The sequence below is a fragment of the Nestor notabilis genome, unplaced genomic scaffold (genome assembly GCF_000696875.1).
Source record: "Nestor notabilis isolate BGI_N333 unplaced genomic scaffold, ASM69687v1 scaffold12440, whole genome shotgun sequence".
Lineage (NCBI taxonomy): Eukaryota > Metazoa > Chordata > Aves > Psittaciformes > Psittacidae > Nestor > Nestor notabilis.
Window position 1 is genome coordinate 60,312 of NW_009911651.1, and position 22,410 is coordinate 82,721.

At 36.2% G+C, this 22,410-nt stretch overlaps 1 protein-coding gene across 1 annotated transcript in view; it reads right to left on the bottom strand.

The window, feature by feature from the left end:
• The window catches only part of INVS (inversin), a 76,261-nt gene that overhangs the window by 10,178 nt on the left and 43,673 nt on the right, over window positions 1-22,410 (bottom strand). Inside the window, 6 exon segments of the mRNA XM_010015838.1 lie at window positions 2,805-3,106; window positions 7,838-8,050; window positions 11,511-11,617; window positions 13,205-13,434; window positions 13,956-14,111; window positions 18,810-18,981. Coding sequence (XP_010014140.1) covers window positions 2,805-3,106; window positions 7,838-8,050; window positions 11,511-11,617; window positions 13,205-13,434; window positions 13,956-14,111; window positions 18,810-18,981 — 1,180 coding nt within the window.

Below are 22,410 nucleotides of genomic sequence, written 5' to 3' on the forward strand. Positions count from 1 at the left end.
CATCTGCTCATTCCAGTGCAGATACTGTGACAGACTGTCACTGTTTCAAGCTTATTTGTTAAAGTTCTGCTCTAGCCACCCTGTGTCCTGGCATGTGGTGACAGACAGGGTAACCCACTGACCCCAGAAACCCAGAGTGCTTGGCTTCTCAGTGCTTTCCTTGACATCCTAAATAAAACTAGGAAGTGCTTCCCATTTCTCCCTTGCTGCTGTGAGATAACTGCTTCTAAACACCCCTGTGAGGATGATTCGGAAGCCAGATTGGAGTGCAAAACTGAAAATGTCCCATCTACCATGCACCTTCCATTTGTTTGGAAACTAACAGGAGAATGAGAAAATAGCCGAGGCAGGATGAAATGTAACAGACAGAATGATAGTTAAGGGGTAGGTAAGAGTGAGAAAAAGAAGAGAAAGAGATCTTCGATATATCAGAATTACAGAAAATCTGCTGGATCATCCAAAACCTGGTGAAACCACGCTATAATCATCCTCACTGTAGCCTGTCAGGATACTCTTTTGACTGGGTAATAGAATACAGCACATTATCACATTATACAAAGCAAACTAAAGATTATCATCAATGATGTCTCCAACAAAGAAGATTTATCATAGTGACAGGTCAGTGTGGGCTGAGAGGCTACTCTAACTTACACATGATTAGCATATGGGTAGATAGCCCTGTATGTTCTGGGACAGGGAAAAAACTCCAATCTATTATTTTAATCTATTATTAATGTAATTATTTTTTTCTTACCTATTTTGGTTTATTATTTCAGCTGCGCAGAATGGAGAAGGAAATTCACTCTCTCTTGCATTGCTTTTTTACTTCAACCATACAACACTGAAGTAGTATGTGCAAAACTTCTGAACCTGAACAACTGGGTAACCGGATAATGGAAAACCCCCATAATTTACATATTGTAGCTCATCTTTTAAGGTTGATTGATAGAAACTTTCTTAGACAGAAGGACCAAGCAATAGCAAGTACAGAGCACAAAAAAAAGAACTTAGCTGCTCGTACTACAGCTGAGGCAAATGAGATAACATAAACAGAAAAGAGGATTTATCTGTGGAGAATATAACAAAAAAACCACCACCAATTAAATCATAGTTTTCACAGCCCCCAGGATCTACATTTATATTTAATTCCAATAAAATGTTCGATGAAATCTCTTAAATTTTTGGTCACAAGAGGATTGATTAAAAGACTTAATGAGAACTGATTAAACAACTTTGTGATGTGATCCTTGCTGCATCAGCTTTCTTGGCATTGTTTCAATAGCAAAAATAGAATGCATGCCTAAAAATGGCACGGCATTTTATTTCAAACATAGGCTTTTTGGACTGGGCAAGAGGAGGCTTTCTTTACAATCTGAAAGTAAGCTGGTCTTGTAGGAGAAGTAGACATGTATTTTCAGAAGAAGACTGAATAAAGAGTTTTGTTGTCACGTCCAACACAGTGAAGAAAGATAATAGATAACAGAAAGAATTTTCTACTTAAAATTCTACTGTTTACAGAAATTATATTCTGCTTTTAAAGACATACTGAAAATGAAAGAAAAAATCTCCAGGCAACAGCCTATATGATTTTAAAATTTTAGAACCATCACCATGGGAAAATTATTCTGGCATAACTACATCAGGAAATCTCCAACTTCAGGGAAGCCTTCAATCAGAAGTCCAAGCTAGATGCTGGTGGTATTTGGTGTTGGTTTGAACTCCCTACGTTACTGTAAAGGGTAGTGTACTCAACATAAACACAGCTTTCCAAATACATGTATCATCAATAATAGAATCCCTTATAGAAAATTTGGCAAATTCTGCCCTGATCTCTATAGTCGGTTTGACTCTATAGCCCATGTTTCCCATGAACTACCTACTACCTACTTCCTTAGGTCAATCTCTCTGCAAAACCATTGTATTTGGTCCAAGAAACAGTGGGAGTCTGACTGACGCAATGCAGTTTCCATTGTCATAACCAATGGAAGATCCTGGCTAAGAATGGATACTGGAGTGAGTAAAAGAAAAGGCTGTTTGTTCCTCTTTTATAGCTTCTTTGTACTTTTCTCCCCACCCTTCACTGTTGTGATCCTCCCCACATCTTTCTTTCCCATTTTCCTTTTTTCCATACTTACCAAGTTTTCCTTATTATGTTCATTATCTCACAAAACTAATCCAGGAGTGGTCAAGAAATGATGATAAACTGAAGATGCATTTACAGATAAAATAAGAGAGTGCAGCAGGGCAAGAAAAATAACAAAAGAGCTTTGACACACTATTTCATAGTACAATTTCTAAAAACAGCCTCACTTCTCAAAAAGTATCCTAGAGTGTTCTCAACAAGAGGACTTCAGAGATAAATCATAGGAGGACCCCGTCATGGAGAATGAAGCTGATTGAACAGCTCCCTCTGTATGCTAGAGATGTCACTTAGAACAATTTTATCCTCATTTTAACCTCGTTTAAAAACAAGAGTTACCGTTTCCCCATTAACATTCTTCAAGTATCCCATAGATATGCCAAATATCTTTAATCTCATTTTCTCCTAACAATGCAACTAATAGAACAACCTGATCTCACGTATTTTAGGTATTTAAAAGACATTGTATATACTGGCATTTTTGACAACTTAAGGTGACAGAACACACACAGAAAAAGAATCTGTATCTAACTCTTAGTGTATATGAATTACTTAAGTGATGAAAGAATAAGAAATGCTAGAAAGATGAAACAAGTCCTACACACAAAACACCCCACTACAGGGACAAGAAGGATAATCAGGACAATTTAAAAAGCTTACAAACCTTTCCTGATTTTATGACCTTCACTCTGAGGCTCGGCTGACAGGCAACTCTCCTTTGGTGTCCCTTTGTTGTGACAAGCTTTAGGTGAACCTCTACTGTTTCTCCCTAGTTGAATTTGTGAACCATTGAAGGACAGAGATCTTTTACTCTGTGAATCAATGGGTTTATTAGGTAACTGTGAGTTGCTGGTAGTCTTCTCTCGATTTGCAGGATTCTGTTGTACTCGAAGCCTGTTCTGTTCCACAGTCTGTATCCCTTTCTGTAGCTTGGCTTCTTTTCTTTTACTCTCCTCTTCGCGTTTCCTGTAATTATAGTCAATACCATAAGAATTCCAAAGACAAAATCTTGGGAACATATATCTAACTTGAACACATTGCTTTCCTTTCTAGAAACTTGACACTGCCACAACAAAACCCTGAGGATAACACCTTTTTTGTGAGAAAGGGACACCTATTGCAGTGAAGTTTTAACTTGATCTGAAATAACAACTGACTTGCGGCTACAGCCTAACGAAGGTTAAGTCCTTATCAAGCAGCTGCCCATCCAGTTTGCAGTGGTTTAAGCTGATTTTACCACACTCCCTTATTGAAAACAATGAAATTTAGGTTTTTTTATAAATATACGAAAGCTAAAAGCAGGATTTTGAAAAGGTGACAGAAGGCAAGCAATATGATACTAATAAATGTTTTTCATTAGTAATGAACAATGCTTTCATATAAGTAGTTATGCAATGCACCGTATGTGAAAACCAGAAAACTTCGGTAAAAGACATCATCTCTTTGAAAATTATTTTTCATACTTACCTGTGTCATAATTAATTCAGATAATTATAAACCTATTTCAAACAAGCTACTGGTACTAACTTGCTGCTATGTATTTATCGTTGATAGATAGTTAATTTCTTGTATATAAACAGATTATACATTATGATATAAACAGATTATACAAATGATAAACACTGAAAATATGAGATTTGAATTCAAAACTTGTGTGCCCACAGTATGCCATTACAATTATGACATTTTGGTTTAAAAATGAAGGAAGCTGTGCATCCCTTAAATAGTGTAGATATAATTTTGGACAAGGTTAGGAAAGGCGCATCTGTTGAATAAAGTTTTGCAGCCTATTTTTAAATACAGTGAGATACCATTGCACTTTGGCTTTTAAATTCTTTCTCTTAAAAAGCAGACTAAACCCAATAGCACGCAGCAAACATTACCTCTCTACCTACCACTGAACTTGGTTTTACAGATTAAGCACTGGTTGTAAGATGAAGTGACATTTTTCCTGTTGGAATGGACAGGTGATAAATGTCGTATCATGTCGCTGCCTGGTATTTTAACTTGCTTCCAGCGCTACCACACAGTTTGCAGACTGTTGACACATTAGCTCACAGCGCAGCATATGACAGGTTAGGTATGCAGCATGCCATCCTCAGTTCCTGTGAGTCGTGTCAATGCCAGTATATGTCATTTCAGTGTGAGCTGCCAGGGAGAAGCCTTAACTTTTTCTGTCAGTACTATCTTATCAAGTATGCTCCGCAGAAGCAGCTGATTGAACTTTGCACCTGAAAAGCTGTTAATTGATCTAAAAAATACACTCCCAGCAGCCTGAGGTTCCGTATTCCCTTTAGCATGGAAAAAAGTGGCTAGTTTCAAATAATATCGGCATTATACATAGGGATGTCTCGATTGTGTACAGTATGGATCTCACTGCCATTACTCTGCCGTTTGAGCTGATAAATCAGATCTTACTATTCACAGAATAGTCTTTTTCCTACAAGACTCAAGCAGCCTATTACCAGTATCCTCCATCAGGGTATTAAAAAAGAAAGTGTAAGACACATTGTGTGATACATGATCAGGCCGGAGTGACCCAACTCTTTGGATGAGCAGGTTAACTCAAAACATAAACTTCAGCGACATACCGATTGTAAAGTGATTGAAATGACACAGGAACACTGAGAAGCAGCAAAAGGGATTTTTTTTTTAAACAAAAAGGTCTTGCTTGTGTGCTGATTTTTCAGATTAAACTGAAGAAATAATAAATGGAAGGGATTTCAAAGCTCCCTGTTCATAGCCTATCTTGCTAATTGTCACAGAACAGCTTAGTCAATTAACAGATTCCTGAATACCTACGAACCTCCCCTTGTGTTTTTTCTTTATTTACTCAGAAATGCAGTTTGTATCACAATGAAGCATATCTTTGAAATTAAAATTTCCAAGTTTTACTGTTATCCAACTTGAGAGACTAGGTTTGATGAAGCAAAGGAAGTAGACAAGTTCCTAACTCAAGGGCTCTCATTCATTCTCAGGAGGGTCCAGCTATACAACAGGATCCAAATTTGGGCTCTCAAGTTGGACAACTACAGCTTGATAGTGATAACAGAGCTGGCAGGCCAACATTTTCCACTATAATGGTAACAGAATTTTGTTCTGAATGGTCATAAATTTGTATTTTGTTATAGAAGTGAGAGAATGGAAACTGAGCCTTTAGCAGATGGAAAGGAACAGTTTCCGCCTCATACAGTTGTGAAGACACAGAGATGCTCTGATTTTTGATCCTGCTAAAATGAAGCCAAGCTTTTCTGTTCTGTTAAGAACACTGTGCTTTTTGTATCTACTCTGTTTTAAATTTAGAACATGTCCATGTGCCTGGAGAGCATTTTTGAAGTTATCTTTGCAAGAAGCAGTTACTTCAAAACTTGTAACTGAAAATAGATCTCCAGGTATGATCCCTTCAAAGCCTCAACTCCATTTGAGTTTTGGCTTTTCTGACGCAATCCCTACATGGCCAAGCAAATGTTTTCACATTCTTCTTTTGCAACCTGTCCCTGCTTCCTCTTCCTGTATACTGCTCTTTGGCATTTGAGCTCTATCATGGCTTCCCCGCTTACCCAAATTGTCTGTTTGCTCAATGACATAATAGTGTGCATGCTGTTTTGGCCTAAATCAATCTTAATTTTTTAAATTACCATTTCTTTGATAAAGGTTTGTTTAACATGGGTGAAAATGTTTGTATAGAAATATTTCACAGGCATTGAACACAGTCAATGTAACTTTACCAGACAATAATACAGGTATGTGAGGTTGGTTGACTTTTTGTTAAGGAAAAAAACCCAACAGATTAATTGAACCCATGCAGACTTAGGAATGATTAATGTTAGTGTCTCCAAAATCACATATTACAAAGCAAGTGTTATATATATACACTGAAATAGTGTATGTGTGGGGTTCTCAATCTAGGAGATCACCAGCATTCTGGATTCCCGCATATTGTCTACTTTTATCTGGAGAGCAGATTTTTAAACATCAGTAGGGATATTAGGTTTTTGTATGTAGCAACACCCTGGCCAGTTTTAGCTGTGGAATGCACAGATGGGTACGCAGAATGATGACAACATAATGTCCCCTTCAGTTTATTACAGATCATAAAACTGCAGTTAAATAAAATTTGTTATGTGACAACTTGATTTGCTTGTACACTCCAATTGTATTTTAATTTTATTTTTATGATATTTGGTACACAGACTTTGTTTCTATTGTTTTCAAACAAATCAACAACAGCTTAGTAAGTTTCAGAAAGTACTTAAGAATTCACAAAGGAAAATAATAGTAAAAACACCCCCAAATTTCCATGAGGCAATCCTTTTTTATTTTACCTTCTAAATGGGTATCACAGATTCTTCTGAAAATGACTGTCATCACAAGGAATAAAGCTACCTCATCTGGTAGTCAGTTGTGACCACACAGCAACAAGCATAGTTTTGCAAATTAAAAAGAAATACATAAGATATTGGGGATATTTTCAAAGGCAACTTCTCCATGCATGGGTTTGACTTCTACTGGCTTCAGCAGAAAAGACAAACAGTGAGAGTGCTGCAAGTTACAAGTTGAGCATCTAAAGACTGTGCAAGAGATTACTTAGCTGAGATTTCTAGCTTCGGTTCTTACTGGCCATTAAATATTACTGACCAGCATAGTAGTAGCACTCAAACCCAGTGAAGGTCAAACTGGCCAATTAGGCAGAACATTAAAGTACAAAATTTGAAATAGAGCACAGTGCAGCTGACTCTGTCTATGATACACAGATGCAACAAAAATATCTGTAGGTGCAATGATTATGTTGTGTGCTTATTCACATGACCTCTCTACAGAAATCATACTACAAAATCATGCAGAAATATTTTCAGACTGTTATGTTTTTTCATTCCGGAATCAGATTTCATCAAGAGAAACCAGGTGCTAATTTGTTCTTCTTCATATAATAATCTTGAAGGATAAAATCAAGCAAGTGAAGTATTTTGATGATCATTTATGTACCTTCTGATTTTAGAATTTCACCACTTTACAACCATCACCTCATGTAAACAGGGTAGAAACTCAGTCAGAACCTACACTCTTACAAATAACTATTTCAATTGTATATGTTAGTTATCTATAATCTAATATAAGGATTTCATGGTAACTCTCTAACTCAAGAGCAGAAATTGTAAGTGCAGAGAATGATACTGCCAAAACAGAAGTTGCACATAAAATCCAGGAGTTCAGTTTGCTAGAAAAGCACAACCTCTCATGTGAAACAGTAAGTTAAGGCTTATTAAACCAGGCTTTTCTTGGGTTTTTTAAACGAATTTATTTATTAATTTCTTTTCAAAACTGATATCAAAGACTTCATAGGTCAATAATTATTTCCATTACCTTAGAGTAATAAATGTTTTCCAAGCCTTTTTATCACCATACAGAATATCAGGTAAAGACTCATGGATGCTAACATGCTACTTTCTCAGCTTTTGGTATTTTGCCTTGTTGTTGTATATTGTATAAAGCTTGTTATTTAATGTGGGATTATCTGGAAAATAATTTCCATCTCTAGGTGCATGGGGAAAAAAAAAATCCATTACATGTCACCTAGAGTTTCATGAATTTTGCTCATAGGAACCATAGATGATGATGAGTAACAGATAAGATCATACACACAAACTTATGAAAAAATGTCTATTTGCTGGAGTAGATTTCAAGTCTCAGACTTACTTGGCAGCAGCATCTTTTCTCAGCTGTTCATGTTTCATTAGAAGATTCTTCCTTTCTTGAAAAGCCTTTCTAACTTTGTATCCTTTGTAGACAGCTTGAATTTTGAAAGCGGCAATGTCCTGTATGGCAGCTATAGACAAAGCCCCATGTTCTAACATGAACTGAATCACTTCATGGTGTTCACCAAGCAAGGCATAATCAAGTGGAGTATATCTAAAAAACAAACAAAACAAGACAAACCCACAACGATTATCATTGAACTAGAATTCTAACCATAATGTGCATTTACTTAATCCTCATTTCATAATAAGGGACCTTCTAGTATGAAGACAGATTAAACAATGGTTTTTGACTCTGTCTTCATCTGTTTAACACAGACTGTTTTACTAAACTCTTAATACCATTTTCCCATCTTACTCATTCTAACTACTTCGACTATGTTTAAGGCTTATTTTAGTCTCTTAATATAAAAAGGGCGGGGGGGGGAAGGAGGCAGACTACATGCTGTGTTGGATCAAAGTCCTCCAAAGCCCAACACAGAGCATTAAGTGTTTTAGGCAAGCAATCGTACAAAGGTGCTATTGAGATTCTCATAGAGAAATATAATCTAAACAAAATGTAAGTTAAAACATTTTTTGTGTTACTCCTACACAAATTCCAGTTCTAGAGATTTACTGTCAAATCTGGCTTAGCTTCTATAGGAATGACTGAGGGCAGTATGACTGACCAAGCAGAAAGACCACTAGGAAGACTTAGGTCTGTTTTCAAGTGGATACAGGTGCTAAAAATATTAAATAGTTTGGTTTTTAACAGTGTCAAAGATGCCTAACCCCTTTTAAAAATAATTCCCAAATTTCCCATTGTCACAGGAAATAAATTCATATACCTCCCTCACCAACACTGAAACACTAAGCAAAGACATTTAGTGACTGAAAGTTATCAGTCACATACCATAACTGAGACCAAGTAATTCAAGACTATCAAATAGCAAGTGTCAATGCATGCGACTGTGAAAATTAGGGCTCTTCTTGATGGTAACTTGCTAGGACGCAATGCTGGTAAGCAAAGGAAAACAGACACAAAGCACAATTGGACTTGCCACGCAGCAATGATTTGATGGAAGGATTAACAGTATCTTAACTGAAGTGTCTGTAGGAATAAAGACAATGACACAACATGAAGATTTGTATGTCAAGGTGTGTTGCTGATAGCATTTAAATAGATACAGATTTTTGATAACTGAAGAATGGGAGCCTCAGGAGTGACCTCATTTCAGAAAAAACACATTTTAAAATAATACCCAGTTTTGAAAATTTTAATTAAAGACACGAAAGATACTAAAGTAAACTTTACCCACATGCTACTAAGCATGTGTGTACCAAGACAATGTATTGTATTATGGATTCCAGTTATAGAATCATAGAATAGTTAGGGTTGGAAAGGACCTCAAGATCATCTAGTTCCAACCCCCCTGCCACGGGCAGGGACACCTCACACTAAACTATGTCACCCAAGGCTCTGTCCAACCTGGCCTTGAACACTGCCAGGGATGGAGCATTTATTACTTACAAAGACCATATTTTTAAATGTGGTTTCTCTAACCCCATGGTAGCTAACTTTGAAAGCAAAAAAAATTAATCAAATCTGAGTAGGGTTTTGTATGACTGGACACCTCCCATTCAAGGCTGCTCACATGTACTCCTTACAACTAGCCACTGCTCTGCAGTCTCAGTTCAAAGCCTCTTAGGAATTTTCTTTTCCACTGGTTATCTCTAAAGCAGACAGCTTTTTCATCAAGCTTGGTTGACAGGAAAACACGCAAAAAAGACATCAGCTAACAGCTGTTATATATGTAATTTAGCACATAGTTGGTCAGGCAGCAGCTAGCCTGTCATCAAGTGATGTGCCCAGGACGTCAAGTTGGATTATGAAATAAATTTGCAAAGAACAACAAACCTACCACTCTACAGACTGGCACATGATCACGTATCTGCAAGCAAGTGGGCAGCTTAAAATCCTAGATGCAATCTCAGCTCCATCTTTCCACAAAACTAGTTTTAACCGCTATGTTGGAATTTTGAGCTGATATCTCATATTGCACTCTAAAAGAGTAAAGAAGGGAAGCTTCTTTCTGCAGGTATATTGGAAAAACTTTACTATCTGGTAAAATTGTTACTGATTAAAAACCAATTTCATTAAATTACAGATGAACCATATCTATGACGTTATTTTTACTCTCTCTTACAACACTCAACTTGATTTTTCCACTTTCCAAGCTTCTGATCTCTTAAAAATAGAACAAGAATTTGTAGATGCTTATTAAGAGTCAACTGTGCATCTCTTATATACAATATATATATTTTTACTATATTTAAAGACTCTTTCACCTAGAAATATTGGGGATCTGTTTTGTTCTGCACATGGACTAGTGCTTAAGGGCTGACATTTGGAATACTGCTAGTCATATTTTGAATAATGTAGGCTGATAAGTAAAAACATATATTAATGCCAGAAGGGAAACAAAAATAGATAGTAACTGAATGACTATAGTAAAACCATAGCTGAGGTCTTTTCCTGACATTTGAGCATCATTAGAACATTTCTACAAAGTAAGGATAATAGCAGCCTTCTTTCTGGCAAAATAGTGGCTTTTAATCTTACTTACGAGAAGTAATTTAATTACAACTGTTTATTTAATTTTCTATCAAAAATAACTAAAGAGACCACAGGCACTACTGAATTAGGAACTACTTATACTTTCATTTGTGTTTCTCAATAAAAAAAAACCCCAAGACTAGGAAAGGAAGAGAGATCTGAGTGGGTTAGAGTAGAGAACAAAAGAGAAATGATGGGGGAAGAAAGCAATTAAAACTAGGATAAGTATGGAAGTCTCAAATTTAGCACTAAAATATGGGGGTTTAAAGTTCTTAAGTTATTTAAAATGTTGAAATATTCACAATTATCTGGCATACTGATCATAATTTTATTTATAATTATGAGGAGGTCATCTACTCTAAAAAAGGCATTATACGTTTCTGCTAATAGTAATTATCTTCACGGTCAGGTGACTAATTTGAACTCCACAACCCAAATCACTTTCAAAGAACTATTATTTATATGTCAATGAAAGACAAAGGAAAGAGATGCAAATGTACTGTCTCTTTACAACTATAGGAGGACTTTTTTTTTTAAACTAGGCCTTCAGCATACAGTTCACCACCAGGTAATTTGTAATCATTATTTTAAAACATAACATTGCATTTCTCTCATCTTCTTTCCCCTCACTGTATTCCTACCAAACAGAAAAGAAAAACTCCAGCCTACTCCAACAGCACAAGAAATGCCTTATCCATCTTTTGTCTGTACATATCCACTGTCAACTTTATATAAATGAAAAAGTTCTTTAATATTTCAAACAAGACTAGAGTGAGTAAATACTTGCAGAAATCTCTCTTAGTTCAAGGTTCAAAAGTGTACGTGGTTGAAGCTGAAATGTCTTACTTAAAGAAGAGATTTTCACATTAGAGAAGCTGCTTACAGTGAAGCCTAAAATTGCAGCACTCATTTTAGATACAAGATCATGATTCTCTGGCAATATCTGAATACTTAACATTTAAATCAGTACGTAGCACTTTAACTAAATTACAAAATAATGCAATCAGACAAGCAATACCTCTCCTCACTGTTCTCCATATGATTAGGGAAAGCATCAAAACCAAGCAGCAACTTTATAGCATCAAGGTAGCCATTGTTACAGAGCCAGTGCAAAGCAGTTCTCCCCTGTAAACAATAGAACAGAACAAAAATAAATGTTGTCCCCAAACTCAATCATGCCACAATAAAAGTCATAAATCATACTGTAATTCAATGCTTTTCTGGACATGAAGGACAAAGTGATTCTTCTAAATAAACTTCCCTGTTAAAATAAAAGAATACAACACTTAAAAATTAAGAAACCTTTTTTTCAAAAAAAATAAGATTACAACACCCGTGCTCTTCCACATAAAACAGCTGAAAAATAGCATTAGGAGACCAGCTCTAGAGTCAGTTTCTTTGCAGCTATGCCACCCAGGTCTGAAGTAGCTCTCATCAACTCTTGTAGTTCAGACTGTTTTCTAAGCTGCTCCAAAATACTGTGACAAGACTAAAGAATTACTACAGAATTCAAAATCAGATGAAGCTTGAAGAAAAAAAGGCTCCAGCTGTGCTTTCAAAACAAGCTTGATTTCAGAAGTCTAGTTTCTCTCAAATGAAGCAAGTCCAACTCTCAAGCTGCACTCAGTAAGTCAGGTCACATATAACCACTCTTGGGACTGGGATCACAGAACCACAATACGACTACCTCAAATTCTGTTAATATCAACAAAACAAGGGTATTTCACTTTACTTTCAGGCCATCTCTCCTTTCTGCATCTTGCTTTTCTGAACTCCAAATGCAGGAAATACCTAGAAGGCTTGGTTCCACAGAAGAACATAAAGACATTCTGAGTTCAGTGCTACCAAGCTGCCCCCTGAACCCCAAGGGCTGAAGAGCATGCTGCTGTGTCTGTGTGAAAAAGCTAGAGCTGAGGTGTTTAGCTGTACTCAAGTTGATGCCATACAGAGCTGGTAGCAAAATCTCCTCAGCATGCTCTGTAGATCTCTTAATAAAAACCACTTCTCCACTACCTGGAATTATCCATGCCTTACAATGAATAGCTACAGAAAAGTTTAACAAATTGGGTGAAATTCTTTTGACTGATGAAGGTCTACTGACTTCTGAGAAATTATGTCATATAACAAAGAAATCTGTTACATGTTGCACAATTACTCTCATTCCTAATTTCACTTACTGCTTGAATAATGGCACAAAAGAACATGCACACTCATCAGCATTCTTTTTTTTTTACCTGGAAGAGTGATACATATGTGGATACTTATGTGGATAAGTAATTGAAGCAGTTCTTGTGCAATCTAACTTGGCAATATGTTACTTCATTTATGTCTGTGCTGAAGAAACACACTGCAGGCTATAAAATCACATTTCCACATCAGCTGTTAATAAGGAACAGTAGAAGTTAAGAAATCAGATGATTAATATGATTTCTCATAGGCTCACTTTGATAAGGAAAAGTCAGAATTGAGACCAAAAAAAAAGAATCTTCAATTCTTGCTTCATATTAAAATCCTACTTTTCAGTCAAGATTTTAGAAGTGAAGCCATATGGAAATTACACTGGGATGTATTTCCTTTTGGATGTATTTGCTTTTGTGATAAACAGCAGGAAAGATGCTTCTATGTCCCAGAAAAGAGAATTACCTTGAAGAAAAGGAGAATTTTTTGATTTATGATTATCCTAACTAAATAGCTTACTGAATAACAACATACCTCTTTATCCTGAATGTTTGGATCTGCGTTGTTTTCCAGCAAGACTACCATGCAGTTAATGTAGCCTCCATAAGCAGCACACTGCAGAGGTGTTCTACCTGCATAATCCTGCACGTTAGGGTTGATTTTATTTTCTATCAAGATTTGGCACACATCAGCATTTCCTCCCAGGGCTGCCCAGTGAAGGGGTGAATGGCCATCTTGGTCAACCAAATCTACTCTTGCTCCTCCTGTAGCAACAAATACATTTTTGAATGTAAAAAGGTAATACTTTCGAATGCAAAGAAAATCAAATAAATAAGTTATGTTCAACTAAACTTATTTGGTAAACTGCCAATTCAGAGAAATACTTCTGGAAGTGACTTCAACTTTGTTACTCAAATCTTAAAACTTAAATAAAAATTAAACATAATTTCAGTAAGAAGAGAAAAAGAAGAAAATCAATGACTTGCTAGGGGAAGAGGTGGTTCGAGACACTAGAACATACATGAAAAGGCCAGAGCAGAAAAGAGCTGTGAAAAGAACTATCCCAACTTTGAGTTTTGTATTATTTTAACACTTCAGGTCTTTTTGCAAAACACTTTGATAATCTTTTACAGCACTGTTCCATAAAGGGTACTTAGAGGCAAAACCTGCTTTAGGGAAGTAATCTTCTACCCCCACCTCTTGTTTAACTACACTGTTTATTTCCCAGTCCCACAGAAAGCAGCACCAGAACTCTGAACAGGTTTGTAAATTCCTAACAGCTGACCTCTAATGAGCGTTTGTATCACTTCTTTGTGTCCCATCTCGCAGGCTCGGAAAAGAGGAGTGTGTTTCATGACATCCAAAGCATCCACCTGTGCATTATGTTCCAACAGCAATTTCACTGTGCTGACATGGCCAGAAAGGGCAGCAGCGTGTAAGGCTGAAAGAATAAAGTAGTAGGAAAAGCAAGTCACAATGCCATGAGCTCTGGAGGTTCACAACTAGAACAATCAAAATTAATTTCAAGCATTTTGGTGGAAAAGGTGCTTTGCAACCACAAGAAACTGAAGAATCGTAACAAGGGATCACTAACCATATTTTCTTGTCATATAAGCAATAAACAGAAGAACTGCTAGCCCTGAAACATGTGTCTAACTTGTATGAATAGGCATTTTAACCTCAAAACCACCAAGATTGGCTTACAATGAGGATCTGTGGAAGGTTATCAGCTTCCGATTAAGAGAACATAACATGACCTACTTTTATCTCTCTTTTGTGGCATTTCTTACATCACCCTGACGAAGATGAAACTGCCCACTGCCAGCGAAAGGAAGCTTTCATTATTTCTTCGATGTTTGCCTAAAAATACCTTTTTTACTTCTCTCAAACACGCAAAGCTGTCTCAATTGAAGCTAAGTCCAGATTACTACTCAGCTGTTCCTGCCGCCCCTCCCTTTTTTTCTTTTTTCAGAATTACTTAGAGAAAATCTTACACAAAATTATGTAGCAAGGCCATCACATCTCACACAGTATCTGCAGCTCCCTGCTTTTTTCAGGAAAAATAAATTGATGATGGAAAACCAGATATTCATTTTGTCTCATCCCTACAATTTATGAAGCCTGTTTGTATGAAAACTATGCAAGTTGATTCTGCAGACTCCTACTCTTCCATAGTTTTCTTTGCCCTCTCATAACTTTACCTCTGAGATCTAAAGTATCTAAAGTAGCTCTGTGTTATCTGTCGGTTTGGACTCAGTCACTTACAGACTTCACTGAGCACAGATCAACAAACACCACAGAGCTATTTTAGATACTTTAGACCTCAGAGGTAAAGATGTGGTGCCCTGTAACTGAAGCTGCTATTGCCTCACACAGCATCTGTCAGCCGGAGTTGAGGAAAATGCTGAAATGCCAGTCTGACCAGTACGTGGTTCTTTTTGAAGGAAAGGAGGATTACACACACCAATGAGATTTCAAACCCACAGAGGACACATGTACTGGTGATTTCACTTACAATTTGACTTCAAAATGCTTTGGATTATTTCCTGTAGTCAGCAACTGAATCAGATAATTATGTTCTCATACTGCGTTATGTGTAGAATATTTCACAGATGCCAAAATCAAAATAATTTAGAATGAAACACAGAACAGCACAATTCATTTATGTGCATTTAGTAAAGTGAACCCAAATTTCCCCATGAAATTTCCCAAATATCAGTCTTTGGTGAGAATTCAGTCTGCTTAAGCAAGCAAAATGTGAGGCTGTAAACAGTACCTACGTGTCTCTACTCGTTTAATGTTAAAACAGGCAGGGTCAGGATCCGGCAGAGGCATTATACAGAAAGGCACAAGATGAAGGACAATGCTAGAAGGAATTGCTTCTTGAACCATGGCCAGAATATCAAAACAGTCAGGCTTTTTGTATTTGCCTGCTACTGGTACCAGCCTCACACAGCTTCTGAAACAGTAACCCAGCATAACCAGCATTACACTGGCACTACTAAAATGCACAGGTTATTCACACTGTCCATGAATCAAATCCAGCTGAAGTGTGTTGCCTTAAAACACACATTCTCAAAATTAGTGATAGTAACTGGAACTGTGATCCAGACAAAATAAAGTACTTCCTACAGGAACTGGGGTCACAGCCAGAGACGTGTGGAGAAGTGCTGCCTTAGTAATTGAAATCATGCCTTTAAGATGACACCAATGTTTAACTGTTATATATCCAGCTAAAAAGCATAGGGACACTTATCACACTAATGAAAAATATCTGTAAGCAGCAAGATCTGCAGTAGCGATGCAAGTGGGTGGCTATCAGTAGAAATTTGACAAGAATGAGATTCCCTGCCGTGCCGTACAGTTGGATGTGCCTGGTTTTGATGGTCTGACCTCACAGTAAACTCTAGGTTCTGTTTTTTGTACTGCATTTCTTATGAAAGCAAAGGCAGTAAACCACTCCATCAGATGACACATGGGGTATGCATAACAATACAATAGAAAAAGAGCTGCTGTGTCAGCTTGGCCGGTTCTTCCCCCCTATCACTCATTCTGACGCAGGCATCTTGTTTCGCACTTTGTGCTCAATATTTTCTTGTAAGCCAAATTTTCTGTGATGGAGTCACGGTGACTGAAGAGATTCTTCGGCCAGCTGGTCACAATAGGTCCTTTGTTCAGCCGACAGACAGAGCCCTCTCCATTGTATGCAGTGACGGCAGAGCTATAAAGCTGCCCCTGTAATGCTCCTGCAGCGCTGATCTCTGAGAAGAAGGAAATTCCTTTCCCTTGGTGTCATTCTCCTACACAATACACAGAATCTCCATGTTCTAGCAGAGCTGAATGGAGAGCTTGGTCTTTTTAAGTAAATGCAAAAGGCTGCGTTAATGCAACATTATAACTTAGCTTAACTGAGCTGGCACACAAAAGTCAGAAAAACACAACCTTGAACTCTCCGCAGCAACTGTATCCCAGGCAGGGTGGCATCTACGTTATTTTCTATTAGTGCATAGTTTCCCGTCAGAATACACTTTTTCCCTCACCAAAACTTGGGAATGATTAAGAACCTTAGGAAAAAAAATCCAAAACCCAGGTCTGAAATCAGAGAGTGATTTACTGGTGGGCCTCCTTTTAAGTTTACAGCTCACTATAAAAAAGCCCATGCTACTGCACATGCTTGCACAATGGTAAAGTTCAGATTGCTCAACAGCAGGTGATGAACAGCATAGGTCCCCACTTTAAGACTATTAGTGTGTTCTACACCAGAGCAGTTTCAAGTAATGAAAACTCCATTCATTTCCTTGGATTAAAAGCCCTACAACAAAATCAAGATTAAAAGGTGATTACACATCACTGCTTTGAAAGGTTTAAGACTGAAAAATAATAAACCAAACCACCTGAATTATTCAAGCATGAAATCCACACCTGAGTAATTTCAGAAACACAGTATGTGATTACTGTCTGCAAAGAAGAAACCCCTTTGCAAGGAGGTTCTGCACAGTGACTACAACATTACAGTACCTTAAGTTCTGAAAAAAATACTGTAAGGTATTTAAAGGGAACTGATAAAAGACAAACTAAGACTAAAATTGAAGAGTATGTAATCTGTAAAATCATCACACATGAAGATTGAGATTTTATTTGTTGCACTTTTTTAAACTCAAGAATTACAAACTATTATAACTTAGAAAGACTGATATTTTGGTGTGTTAATTTGTAATGAAAGCAAGAATTTAGATATCTAAATAATTTTATGGTTAACTGTACTTGGCTTTTTGTGTAAAGACCCACCATACGAAAGTAACATTTATACATGCTGTCTTTCAAATCCTGAATGATGCAACCCTGACATTGCATTTCTTTACCATTTGTATGTTATTTGAAGTGTGGTCTGAAAAGAGAAAAGTTGTTAAACTTGTATCCTTGTTTTTTGGTTGAGGTAGATCTTCGCTGCAAATTCCCTAAATCCAAGCATGCAGTTTAGGCTAGTTTGGGTATGTGTCCAGCCAAAAGATAATGCTCGGTATACTTTAAAACAAATGTACTAAAATCTATATAAACAAACATTGAAATATACATTCCTGTTTGTTTGTTTAAAATAACACAGTTTTCAGGAGAAATGCCCTGTACTGTATTCATCATGGCTGTGTGCTCTAGCAGCTCGGCTATCACTTTACTACTTATTATACGTAAGTATATGCTTCTGCACTGAACTTCTAAATTTGTGATCCGGCTGTGACTGGCACAGAGTGGTTCCTGACCTCAGAGCTTTACCCTTGCAGCCCCCTGCTACCAAACCCTTCCAATTTATGCCCAGTATATCCACATTCTTGTGTGTTTTATTCAGGTATCATCACATTATACAGCTCCCCTACTTTTACCTGTATTTCCAACACTGTCGAATACCTTTCAACACTTGTCTCTCTGTCAGAACTGTTATTCTATTTTTGTTGAAAGTACTGCATAAGTACAACATTTCTACCAGAAATTCTTATAACTTTTATAAATTAAAGGAGATAAATTCATAGATGTTCTAGGAAATTTTGAGTTTCATGACCTTGGATTCTGAAACACTGTGCTGCATACCTATCTTTTGCTTCGAACAGGTAATGGGATGATAAATTTGGGGGATATCAAGTTTAACCTCTTGTCTGGACAACAAAAGTGCAATCACTCTAATCTAATTTAATTACACTACCTTTATAAATAACTATGGTACTTATGATTTTCATTATGATAATTTAGTCACTTCCCTAGTTAGTTTGCTCTATATTGTTTCAAAGTATTTATTTATTTACAAATACATTTTTTAACAGACATTTTCAGGAAGGGCTTTTTATGCAGTTATATTTAATTTTATTCTCCAAAATACCGGGCAGCTCTTCCTTTCCAAGGATTACAGGTCTAACTAAATAGCGGCATAGGGATACCTTTCTTCTTCTTGCTATGTTTCAAATTAACTGGTTCATTTCTTTCCCACCAAAAGCAAAGAAGTGACTCACACACACAATTAAACTAACGCAGAATATTTTCAGGATTAAGGTAGAGATCCAGGAAGAGATTAACATAAATTCTAACAATGTTTTTTATTTGGTGGAAGTCACACTAACCTGAAATACCCTGTTTCTGTAAAGCATCTTACCTGTACCAGCGTATTTGTCTGTCATATTGATATCAATATCCAATTTTAAAGTCAGCATAGTTCTAATGACATCATCACTGCCTTTGCCAGCTGCCCACATGAAGGATGTTCTTCCCTCAAGATCTGAGTCATCTTTTACAGAAGGATGTTTCAAAAATACTTCAACCGTTTCCTAAAAAGACATACCATTGAAATTAACATTAAAAGGAATCTGTAATAAGAAGAAACTACTGTTCTCGTATAGCTGTTGATGAAGCAAATCAAAGCTTCATTTTTTCTTTTTATGTTTATATAAAGTAATAGCTCAAGAGGAGCACTGTATTGTCTGCTATGCCATTTTCCTCATCAGTGATATAATGCATCAGATCCTTATAATCACAAAGGTGTTTAAATGTCCAAGATTAGTTTGGATTTTATTTTAAGTACTATTTTTTATTTCATTCCTCTAAAGAAATAGGAAATTTCTCCCTTATGTCAATGTGATCTAAGATACTAACAGCTTCATGAATTTGGGTCTAAAGTCTGAACTGAGTCTCATCTGGTAGTCTTAACTATCCGTTTATTGTAAAAAGATCCAGCCAGAAATAATGAGGAATAGAAGCATTAAGCCTTCCAAACAAACCAGCATGTGTTTATGTGTTATTCGTGTACTCACACTGACCATCACTACTCCTCAGACACAAACGGCTACTCATTAGGCCAGCAAAACTCAGCACCCTACCAGCACTCTGCACTGCTTGAAATCCTGCAAAGTGAAAAGCTGTATGAAGATTGGACCTTTTCAATACTAAGGTACACATCCTACAAACATAAACAAGTAATTTTATTTTTCCACTAAGATTTACAACATTTCTTTCAATCACTTTTTCTTTCTATAGTTTTTAAGGGGAAACGTGAAAGAAAATCCCATGGTGAGTTATTTTCAAAAATAAAGTTATCACAATTTGAAAACAAAATGAAAATAAATTAGAACAGGATGGTTAAGAAATCGAAAAAACAGAAGTATTAATCAGTTTAATTCTACATGTATTCTGTCATGGAAAAATACATGTAATTTATTTCTATTAAACAAATGGAGAAAACAAAATAAAAACAATAAAGCTGAAAAAACAACAGTAAAGGAGAGAAGTAAATGTGGATCATTTAATTCTGTGCTATTAAGAAGCTCTGAAAAATACTAAATATTGGTTTTGAATATTCAAAAATAAGAGAGGCATTCACAACCTATACAAATATGTGAAAGGTGGGTACACCGTTTCAGATACCTGGAAAATTTCAGAAGAAAAGTAATATATATTCAGTCCTGCATTCTGCATACTAAAATCAATACTAACATAGCACCTGCCTTCACACATAAAGTGTGTAAAAAGCTTTAGAAGAATGTCTATTTGGACCTTCTGTGGGATCCATAAGCCATATAAATTTCAGGCAACTTATTTGGGTGGTTATATTAGGTAACTTCTCTTGTTCTATAACTTTTCTTTTGATAATAAGTTGGGAAAAGTTATTCTAAGGAAACAAGTTCCTTTAAAAGTCTTAAAATCTAAAATGTCACATTACAGTAAGTAGCACACAGAAAAAACAGAGTGAAGAACAAGACAGCGAGTGAAGTAAAATGGAAAGCAAAGCAAGTATTTGTAATAAACACAAAAGAACAAACTTTCTTTTTTTGTTAGGGACTAAGAAACATCACATTTTAACTGAGAAACTGCCTATGCAAACTTGGGCAGACTGACCAGAACAACTTGACTCTCAAACATTTATCTATATAAATATATAGATGCTACTGACAAAACAAACATGGATGTGTCTCCACTCCCTTGTTTGACTACGTATATGGAATGCAGTGATAGGAACTACTCAAGGATTTGTATGTAACTGAGAAAAAAAGCAAATAGTGATGCTCAGAAACAATCAGAGTGGTAAAAATACACAGCAGCTTCAGACATAATTTGAGCATGCATAAACAGGGGCTTTTGGATACATCACCAGCTAAAAGAAGCCTGCAGATCCGAATGAGACTCTCCTGCCTGATTCTTCATGCAAGATGGGAAACACTACATTCATTGTAAGTTCACAAGATATAAAAGAAAGTCTGATTGAATCACCTACTCTATTTTCCTCTAAGATCATCAATGATATCGTAGTTTGGTTGGCTGGTAGGATCAAAAGGCAGCAACATAATGAAGATATTTCATACAGCTGAATCAAGCTCAGAGAAGGAAAGCCAGTATGAAAAATCATTTTTTAGGAATGTAACAATATAGGAAAGAAAAAACCAAAAGATAAAAGCATGTGGAGATAATCACCAGATCTTAAATAAAAACATTCTGTCTTTCCCATGAGTCTGACTCAAACTAGAAAGAAGGGCTTTTAAACATCAGAATTTTAAGCATGTGAGTCAGACTCAAACTCTACATACTGCTTAACGGAAAATAATCAGCATCAATGAAAAAATTCTCTAAAATGGTGTAAATTATACACAGAGACATGGTTCAATAAAAGTTTGAATTTAAAGAATATTTGTATGATCTAAGACCACCTCTGAAAAAACCCATCAAAACCCCAAAACTGACTCACAGGAAAGAGAAGTTGACATTGTGTATACATTGGTCAGTTCCCTCTTCCAATAGCACTTCTGGATTTGTTACCTTGAATGATTCCAAGGGCATCAAAATATTACTTGTCTTACGGAAATTAACATGTGGGTATGCAGGAAAGATCTAAATCAGTATCCCTGCTAAGAAAACGCTGCAATATGTGCTATATAGCTACATTAATTAGGCACTAAACAACTCCTTTTGTGGAGGGTTATAAATAAGAAAACTTAGATGCATGTTCTCATCTAACTGTGCATAGCATAATTCAACTATGAGAGGCAGAGCAGCATGAAAAAAACCTTTTTAAGTTCCAAGGCTTGAGAACTACTTGTTTAATAGTATCTATGACCAGCAACCATTAAACTGATGAGTTTTATACTTAGCTCTACTGTATCTGATTTTGCTTTGGAAAAAAATTACCAATTCTGTGAAAATATAAGAATTAGGCTGAGAAACCAATTTTCTTTGTTGTCTGAATTTTAAAATATTTTAAAAATATTAAAAACTTTAAAAAACCTTTTCAAAATACAGTGTTCATGGAGACCGGTGAGAACAGGTACTCTGCTTTGAGAGACAATGGCTCATTCATAATAGCAAATATCCATAAGTTAATCACCTTGAAGACAAGACTGGTTTGACTGGTACTGAAGCAGCTGTGCAAATCCCCATCCAGGTGATCTTACTCTAGATACTTGCAGATTTTACTATAATGAGCCTTAAAATTGAAAGCGCTGTGAAATAGTAGGTGCTATTCTGCTTTCAGTTGAAGTACCTAAATGACTATTGTGTGTTCTGATGCAAACATATAGACCAAAGGGCCTTTCTTTGTACAGCAATTTACGTTTATAAAATGTGGTTTTAATAGTTTGAAATTAACCACATTTATATCACATAACATAGGAAAACTCTGAATTAAGCTTGTGCAGACAACACTGTGTTTATATGAAACAACTCAGTCTGCTACCTCACAAATATTTCAGCAAAATATATTTACTTCACAT